This window comes from Felis catus, chromosome A1 (genome assembly GCF_018350175.1).
Source record: "Felis catus isolate Fca126 chromosome A1, F.catus_Fca126_mat1.0, whole genome shotgun sequence".
Classification (NCBI taxonomy): Eukaryota; Metazoa; Chordata; class Mammalia; order Carnivora; family Felidae; genus Felis; species Felis catus.
Window position 1 is genome coordinate 116,634,799 of NC_058368.1, and position 10,020 is coordinate 116,644,818.

Sequence of the window (10,020 nt, forward strand, 5' to 3'; positions counted from 1 at the left end):
TATTTTTTATTTTTATGAAGTCTAATTTGCCTATCTTTTGTTTTGTTGCTTATGCCTTTGATATCATATTCAAGAAATCACTGCCAAAACCAGTGTCATGCAGTTTTTGCCCTATATTTTCTTCTAAGAATTTCATAATTTTAGTCTTATATTTAGGTCGTGGATCCATTTTGAGTTCATTTTTGTATGTAGTGTTGGGTAAGGTTATAACTTCATTCTTTTGCATCCTGTTTTCCCATCAACATTTGTTGAAAAGACTCTTTTTTCTCCCATTGAACAGACTTGACACCTTTGTTGAAAATAATTTGACCTTATTTATATATGAGGATTTATTTCTGGAATCTCTATTCTATCGGTCTATGTTTGTCTTTAGGCCAGTGTATTTAGGCCACACTATTTTGATTACAGGAGCTTTGTAATAAGTTTTAAAATCAGGATGTATGAGTCCTCCAGCTTTGTTCTTGTTCAGGATTGTTTTGGCTGTTTGAAGTCCCTTGAGATTCCATATGAATTTTTTTTTATTTTTTATTTTTATTTTTTAACAGGTATTTATTTTTGAGACAGAGAGAGAGCATGAACAGGGGAGGGTCAGAAAAAGAGGAAGACACAGAATCTGAAACAGGCTCCAGGCTCTGAGCTGTCAGCACAGAGCCCAACGCAGGGCTCGAACCCACAGACTGCGAGATCATGACCTGAGCCGAAGTCAGACGCTTAACCGACTGAGCCACCCAGGCGCCCCTCCATATGAATTTTTAAATGAGATTTCCTATTTCAGCAAAAAACATCATAGGGATTTTGATAGAGATTACATTAAACCTATAGATCACTTTGAGTTGTATTGACATCTTAATAAGTCTTTCAATCAATGAACATGAGATCTCTTTGCATTTGCTTATATATTCTTTAATTTCTTTCAGAAATGTTTTCGTTGGGGCACCTGGGTGGCTCATTTGGTTAAGTGTCCAACTTTTGACTTTTGGCTCAGGTCATGATCTCACAGTTCGTGGGTTTGAGCCCCATGCAGTCAGCATGGAGCCTGCTTGAGATTCTCTCTCACCCTCTCTCTTTCTGCCTCTCCCATTTGAGCATGCGTGTGTTCATGTGCTCTCAAAATAAATAAATAATCTTTTTTTAAAAAGTGCTTTTGTTGTTTTCATCATACAAGTCTTTCACCTTGGTTAATTCCTAAGTATTTTATGATATTATGAATGAAATTGTTTTCTTAATTTCCTGTTCAATTGTTCACTTTTATTGTATAGTGTTGCAGCTGATTTTCGTGTGTTGACTTTGTATCTGCCACTTTGTTGAATCCATTTATTAATTTCAAGTTCTCTGTGCAATCTTTAGGGTGTTCTATATATGAGATTGCATCTGTGAACAGAGATAATTGTACATCTTCTTTCCCATTTTGGATGCCTCATTTTGGGGGAGAGGGCGGTTATTTGCTCTGGCTAGAACTTTCAATACTTTGTTGAATAGAAAAGGTGAAAGCAGGTCTCCTTGCTTTGTTCCTAATTTTAGAGGAACAGCTTTCAGCCTTTCACCACTGAGTATGTTTGCTGTGGGTTTTTCATGTATGGCATTTTATTATGTTGAGGTTGTTGCCTTCTATTCCTAGGAATCTGAGTGTTTTTATCATGAAAGAATGTTGAATTTTGTCGCATGCCTTTTCTGCATCTATTGAGATTATCATGCGTTTTTTTTTCCTTCATTCTCTTAATGTGGCTTATTACATTGATTATGTATACTGAATCATCCTTACACTCCACAAATAAATCCCACATGCTTATGGTGTATAATCCTTTTAACATGCTGCTGCATTCAGTTTTCTAATATTTTTTTGAGGATTTTTTTTGGAGGAATCAGTTTTCATGAGGGAAGTTGATCTGTAGTTTTTCTTTCTTTTAGTGTCTTTGTCTGCCTTTGGTATCAGGGTAATGATGGCCTAATAGAGTAAGAAAGTGTTCCTTCCTCTTTATCTATTTGGAAAAGCTTGAAAATGATCAGTATTATTTCTTGAGTGTTTAGTAAAATTCACCAATGAAGCCATTGGGCAAGGGCCTTTCTTTGTCAGGAGATTTTTAAAAATTACTGATTCATCTTTTTACTAGTTATAGGTCTATTTGGATGATGTAGCTATTTTCTCTGTGCTTACTGTGGACATTGCATTTAATATCTTAAATTATAGTACTCTGAATTTGTACCAGCTTAAACTCAATAATATACGAAAACACTCTGCTATTTTAACAGCTCTCTCTGATAACAAAATTTCCAGTCATTTATGTCCGCATTTATTTTTTCCTTGAACATAATATCATGTAGCCTTTTATTTTCATAATAACTACCATGATAATGCAGTCCATGGTTAACTATTTTTTAAGTTTCAATTAAGTGTCATCTGATCATTGTAAATGACATTTTTCTTATACTGAGAATATATTCAAATCCAACAATTTTCATCAAAATAAAGAGGATGAAACATTACCATATGGCTTATGGTTGAGATTATATTTAAAGATCACTGTAATTCCCAACATTAAAACATGATAATTTATAGTTTTCAGTTAAATATAGATATGTTTTAAAAGGCAAAATAAGCTTTTAACTGTAGAAAACAAAGTATATTTAATTCAACAGTTTTATGTTTGGAATATCTGAATGACAGCAAATTGCAGTTAGCATTATTCTGTGTGTTCTTCACAGTAATAAAATGCATAAAAGGAAATTTATACCACATTAAACTACCTTGTACATTAAAATATTGACAGTATTGCCTAAATCTATTAGCATTTAAAAAAGTATCAAGTTCTGAATTTGCTTCATTTCAAGAATAAGAGGGTACTGATGTACCTTATATTCCTGTACCTTTGTAATGAGGCAGTTACTACATTGGAATTGCTATTAAAATTATAATCTGTTTTTTTTTAAATAACATCATGTTTCATCTACATTTTAATTATCAAGTAAACAGTGACTTAGGCTTTCTGATTAGGAACTTATATGAATCCTTATTTATATTAATATCCTTAAATATCCATGGTACTTGAAGTAAAAATGTTAAGGCCATCCTTTTTAAAGTAACTTGTGATAGTTTATTCAGATCACATTTATTAGTCAAATTTTGATGTAATTATGGGGTTCTGATTATAAATTGCACTAAAGTTGAAAGAGAAGTTTAATAGGGTTTTCTCAAATAGTTTTTTTCTGAAAACCTAATCTTCACTTTAGATTTACATTTAAAAATTTGACTACAGATTATTATAATATTCTCAGATATGTGTACTTGATATTGATTCAATGTTAATTTTATTCTTATTGACATATGACAATGACTTAATAAGAAAAAAAGGTGCAGCGAAAATTTGACATAGGAATAAAGATCCAAGGGACACTAAGTTAATTTGGAATAATGACTTTTAGAGGCAAAAGTTATTAGTTCAGCACTTAGATGTTATATAACAAGAACAAAGGAAAATGTCCCAAATTTCAATATTCTAAGATTTCAAGTATCAAAAAGTGATGTCGCTGTTCATAAACACTGAAAGAATTTTAAATGTATTTCAGAAAAATTTCTAAAAATATCATAAGTAAGTTCCTGGTAATATTATTTTAAAAATTAACACGCACAATATCCTAGAATAAGGTGAACTTTAGTGGCCAAAGTGTTTTATTTTAAAGCTCCAGTATTCAGTTACAAATACTTAATAATAAAAACACGAGCTGATAAATTGTTTTAAATGAAAAGATGTAAGGTTATTGGTGCATATTTCGATTTTCCCAAAATCTAATTGTAATATATTTGTGACCACTGCTAAAGGACAGTATTGAATTACATACTCTTAAGTGAGAGTGTACAGTCTTTAAAAGACATAATTGAAAGTGATTGCATTGAATGAATTGCAAATGAATATATAGCCTATTTTGGAAATCAATGAAGAATCTACAATCTACAGCATTAGCCACATGATGTCGCTGTATACCACAAAGTCTTGTCAATGTTAATGTATAGATCACCAAAAACTAAGGGAGGAAGCTCCATTTTGTTACAGCCTGAGAGAAGACAAAAACAGGAGACATATTATTCAAGATATAAAGTAAAGAAAGCATGATTTTGAAGTGAGAGCGGTACCAAAGGCGTAGTGGTTTTGCGATGCTGTTTCCTAGGCAAGGAGGCAAGGGAGCCCAGCGCCTGCTGCTCTTCGTTTTGCTCCTCGCAGCCTGGAAGACTGGGAGTGGTCAGGTCCACTACTCGGTCCCGGAGGAGGCCAAACACGGCACCTTCGTAGGACGCATCGCGCAAGACCTGGGGCTGGAGCTGGCAGAGCTGGTACCACGCCTGTTCCGGGTGGTGTCCAAAGGCCGTGGGGACCTTCTGGAAGTAAATCTGCAGAATGGCATTTTGTTTGTGAATTCTCGCATCGACCGCGAGGAGCTTTGCGGGCTGAATCTGGAGTGCAACATCCACCTGGAGGTAATTGTGGACAGGCCGCTGCAGGTTTTCCATGTGGAGGTGGAGGTGAAGGACATTAACGATAACCCACCGGTTTTCAGAGGGAGAGAACAAAGGTTATTTATTCCTGAGTCTAGACTGGTGGATTCACATTTCCCGATAGAGGGTGCTGCTGATGCGGACATTGGGACCAATGCTCTAATAACTTACACCCTCAGCCCCAGTGATTATTTCTCTTTGGATGTACAGGCAAGTGATGAACTGAGTAAGTCACTTTCACTTGAATTGAGGAAATCTTTGGATAGAGAAGAAACACCAGAACTTCGTTTATTATTGACGGCCACTGATGGGGGCAAGCCAGAGCTGGAAGGTACAGTTCAGCTGCTGATCACAGTGCTGGACGTTAATGATAATGCCCCATTGTTTGCCCAGGCTGTGTATAGAATCCATTTATTAGAGACTACAGCAAATGGAACATTAGTGACTACATTAAACGCCTCTGATGCCGATGAAGGTGTAAATGGCGAAATTGTCTTTTCCTTTGGCAGTGATGTTCCCCTAAACATTCAAAAAAACTTCAAAATTGATTCCAGCTCAGGAGAAATTAGGCTAATTGGTAGACTGGATTATGAAGAAACAAAATCTTATGAAATTCATGTAAAAGCAGTTGATAAAGGAAGTCCTCCAATGTCAAATCACTGCAAGGTTTTAGTGAAAGTGCTAGATGTAAATGATAATGCTCCACAACTGGCAGTCACATCTCTGTCTTTGCCGGTCAGAGAGGACACTCCACTCAGCACCGTCATTGCTTTTGTTTCCGTGTCCGACCGCGACTCCGGTGTCAACGGGCAGGTGACCTGCTCTCTGATGCCTCACATCCCCTTCAAGCTGGTGTCCACCTTCAAGAATTACTATTCGCTGGTGCTGGACAGCGCCCTGGACCGCGAGAGCGTGGCGAGCTATGAGCTGCTGGTGACCGCACGGGACGGGGGCTCGCCTTCGCTGTCGGCCACGGCCAGCGTGTCCGTGGAAGTGGCCGACGTGAACGACAACGCGCCGACATTCGCGCAGGCCGAGTACACGGTGTTCGTGAAGGAGAACAACCCTCCCGGCTGCCACATCTTCACGGTGTCCGCGCGGGACGCGGACGCGCAGGAGAACGCGCTGGTGTCCTACTCGCTGGTGGAGCGGCGGGTGGGCGAGCGTGCGCTGTCGAGCTACGTGTCGGTGCACGCGGAGAGCGGCAAGGTGTACGCGCTGCAGCCGCTGGACCACGAGGAGCTGGAGCTGCTGCAGTTCCAAGTGAGCGCGCGCGACGCGGGCGTGCCCCCGCTGGGCAGCAACGTGACGCTGCAGGTGTTCGTGCTGGACGAGAACGACAACGCGCCCGCGCTGCTGCCGCTGCCTGGGGCGGGCGGCGCGGGCGGCGCCGTGAGCGAGCTGGTGTGGCGGTCGGTGGGCGCGGGCCACGTGGTGGCGAAGGTGCGCGCGGTGGACGCGGACTCGGGCTACAACGCGTGGCTGTCGTACGAGCTGCAGCCGGCGGCGGGTGGCGCGCGCAGCCCGTTCCGCGTGGCGCTGTACACGGGCGAGATCAGCACGACGCGCAGCCTGGACGAGGCGGACTCGCCGCGCCAGCGCCTGCTGGTGCTGGTGAGGGACCACGGCGAGCCGGCGCTGACGGCCACGGCCACCGTGCTGCTGTCGCTGGTGGAGAGCGGCCAGGCGCCCAAGGCCTCGTCGCGGGTGTTGGCGGGCGCCGCTGGCGCGGAGACGGCGCTGGTGGATGTCAACGTGTACCTGATCATCGCCATCTGCGCGGTGTCCAGCCTGCTGGTGCTCACGCTGCTGCTGTACGTGGCGCTGCGGTGCTCGGCGCCGCCCAGCGAGGGCGCGTGCGGGCCGGGGAAGCCCACGCTGGTGTGTTCCAGCGCGGTGGGGAGCTGGTCGTACTCGCAGCAGAGGCGGCAGAGGGTGTGCTCTGGGGAGGGTCCGCCCAAGACCGACCTCATGGCTTTCAGCCCCAGCCTACCTCAAGTTCCAGGCTCCGCAGATGAAAGACAACAACCCTCAGAGTCAGAACACTTAGGAAAGGTGAGTCTTTTCCATCGATTCTAGAATTGTTCTATTTCCTTTGTTAATGATTCTATTTTGATTCATATTTGCTTATTTTTAATCACTATCCGATTGTGCATTATATGGTATGAAATAGAGATGCATCTTGCACTGAGAACAATTTAATTTAAATGATTTCCTTATTTTCACATTTTGTTTTTTTTTCATAATTAAATCTGTTCATGAATAATAGGACCTTGAAGGATTGAAAAACACTTAAGCTAAATTTGAAAACTTATTACCTGTAATTTTTTTCTCAAAATTAAAAAAGTTCATAACTGGAAAAAATTTAAAGAGTATGAATATATAATGCATATTTCCTATTTACATCATCTATCCATTCTGTCAGAATATATTGGAATAGGACTATATGTATATCTGGATGTTTTCTAAATTATTCTTTCAATCAAGAATTCATTTGTCTTTATCTGTTTATGCAACAGGGAATAAATAAGGTTTTCATTTCCTTGTACTTTTTTTTTTTAATTTTTTTTTCAACGTTTATTTATTTTTGGGACAGAGAGAGACAGAGCATGAACGGGGGAGGGGCAGAGAGAGAGAAGGAGACACAGAATCGGAAACAGGCTCCAGGCTCTGAGCCATCAGCCCAGAGCCCAACGCGGGGCTAGAACTCCCGGACCGCGAGATCGTGACCTGGCTGAAGTCGGACGGTTAACCGACTGCACCACCCAGGCGCCCCACATTTCCTTGTACTTGAAAGCGGCCTGAATGGATCTTTTATTGCCAGGACCTGCAAAAATACCTATCAGGGGTGCCTGGGTGGCTCTGTGAGTTAAGGGTCTGACTTCGGCTCAGATCATGATCTTGTGGTTGGTGGGTTTGAGCCCCACGTTGGGCTCTATGCTAATGGAGCCTGGAACCTGCCTCCCTCTCTCTCAGCCCTTCCCCTGCTCATGATCTCTCTCTCTCAGAAATAAATAAACATTAAAAAAAGTTTCCAAAAATACCTATCATAGATCATTACAACACATGACATCACTTGGGAATAATTGCTCATGATACATATTTCTTTCAGGGGTCACATAGCTTGTGATTTGGAATAAAGATTTCACACTTGCAAAATCTTTAGAGTTTTAAGGTACAATAGAAAGTTCCCTGAGGAAAGAACCCCCTTTCAATTTTGTTAAAATATCTTAACACTATAAAAATATCTTAATATTTACGAAATCACATTGTGGGTGGCCAGGTAGTGGGAGTTTTTTTTACATAAAAGTAGAGAGTACCCTAACTCAGGTGTTATGTTACTGGGTTGCTCAGTCATCCTTCCCAGTATCACTATCACCAGGCTAATGTGTACAGGCCTCCCACTGTGCAGAGACTGACCACCCGCCTCTGGCACCAAACTGTGCCCATGATAACATTTTCCACAACTGTGAGCTCACTCACTTTCTCCTGGCAGCATCCCTATAACTAATGAAGATGGAGTTTTCCCAAAAAGTAAAGACTGATATTGAATGACTACATTTTAATTGGAAATTCCTGTGTTGGGTAGTTAAAACATAAACTTGAAAAGTAAATGTTACACTTGGAAAAGAATTTAAACACTTCAAAAGAAGATGTGTTGGGGTGAAATAACTGTCTAAAACTGTCTTCTATTTGTTTTTTAGCTATATGCTGTTTTTTTCCCCCAGATGTATGTGGATATTGGTGAATTGTAGAAATAACTTCCACTAAGTGATCTGGGTCTTATCCATTTAACAGGCCAGATATTCATTTTCATCTGAGTTCTGCTTTTAAAGGAATTGAAAAGTTAGGTGGGGAAATCTTTTAAAGATAGTCTGTTTCTACAGTAAACTTCTTAGCTGCTAAGAGTTGATACGCCTCAAAATTTAGGGAGTGTATATTTCCTGAGAATCAGAAATGTTTATTTGAGGCTTTACGGAGAAAAAGAAATGGTTTGAGCAAATAAGGAGGAACTCCTTTTTTGGGAGGAGTCATCCTACCTAGAGTCTCATATCTACTCACTACTTTCTTGGGACTTGTGTGCAGAGTATGACTGGTCAGGTGGAATCTGTCCTACTAGAAGCCTGGCCCCTACCTTTGTACTACAGACAAATGGTAAGCTTTGAAAACTATATCCAGGTATACCCAGAACTCAGTTTATCACTAAGAGGGAATCACAGTCTATCACTGTACAAATTGTTATTGGTTATTTTTTAATTTTAATTTTTTTCTTACTGATTTTTTATTCCTTATTTACATTTTTAAATTAAATTGCCTAAGGAGATGTCTAAGTGAGAGTAGATATTATTCACTGATACTTTATCCACACATCAGCTCAGTCTTCTAGACTCATAGTTCCTTTAGTATTACCTTCATTGCCTATAATCATTATACTCTGTCATTAATTCCCTGTGGCATTCTACTTTGCAATTAGTATACTCTTAAATGTCATGAAATATATGGTATTATAAGTTGTCAGAGGTATTCCATTAATATGTTTTAAAATTTTAATTCTGTATCTTTTTAAAACTACTGCCTTTCAAGATTCTTCAAAACACTTGACATATAGATGCCTATAATTATTTCCTAGATCCATGCTTTTCCAAAATAATTCTTTAAAAATTTTTTTCAACGTTTATTTATTTTTGGGACAGAGAGAGACAGAGCATGAATGGGGGAGGGGCAGAGAGAGAGGGAGACACAGAATCGGAAACAGGTTCCAGGCTCTAAGCCTTCAGCCCAGAGCCCGACGCGGGGCTCGAACTCATGGACGCGAGATCGTGACCTGGCTGAAGTCGGACGCTTAACCGACTGCGCCACCCAGGCGCCCCATCCAAAATAATTCTTAAATGTTTCGTGAACTAGTTCTTGAACACGTGAAATGTTCTTTGTGAACTAGTACAGTAGAATCAATTAGAAATTATGTAAGTTTGATATTAACACATATCATTAATGTAACTTGTTTAGTTACTCGAGATAGTTTAAAATAATCTTTTATCCATTAAAACATTAATTGAACGTACCCTATGACCCAGCAATAGCACTGCTAGGAATTTACCCAAGGGATACAGGAGTACTGATGCATAGGGGCACTTGTACCCCAATGTTTATAGCAGCACTCTTAACAATAGCCAAATTATGGAAAGAGCCTAAATGTCCATCAACTGATGAATGGATAAAGAAATTGTGGTTTATATACACAATGGAGTACTACGTGGCAATGAGAAAGAATGAAATATGGCCCTTTGTAGCAATGTGGATGGAACTGGAGAGTGTTATGCTAAGTGAAATAAGCCATACAGAGAAAGACAGATACCATATGGTTTCACTCTTATGTGGATCCTGAGAAACTTAACAGAAACCCATGGGGGAGGGGAAGGAAAAAAAAAAGAGGTTAGAGTGGAAGAGAGCCAAAGCATAAGAGACTCTTAAAAACAGAACAAACTGAGGGCTGATGGGGGGTGGGAGGGAGGCGAGGGTGGGTGGTGGGT

At 40.4% G+C, this 10,020-nt stretch overlaps 1 protein-coding gene across 1 annotated transcript; it reads left to right on the forward strand.

Annotated features, from left to right (window-relative positions):
* Nucleotides 1–652: 652 nt before the first annotated feature.
* Nucleotides 653–7,031, forward strand: LOC111560912 (protocadherin alpha-1-like). The gene has a single exon (XM_023255929.2). The coding sequence runs from the start codon at nt 4,151–4,153 to the stop codon at nt 6,566–6,568; it is 2,418 nt and encodes an 805-aa protein (XP_023111697.2). The 5' UTR covers nt 653–4,150; the 3' UTR covers nt 6,569–7,031.
* Nucleotides 7,032–10,020: the final 2,989 nt, after the last annotated feature.

What these genes read in the sequence shown, in the direction of transcription:
- LOC111560912 (XM_023255929.2), top strand. Translation starts at nt 4,151, where the DNA reads ATGCTGTTTCCTAGGCAAGGAGGCAAGGGAGCCCAGCGCCTGCTGCTC.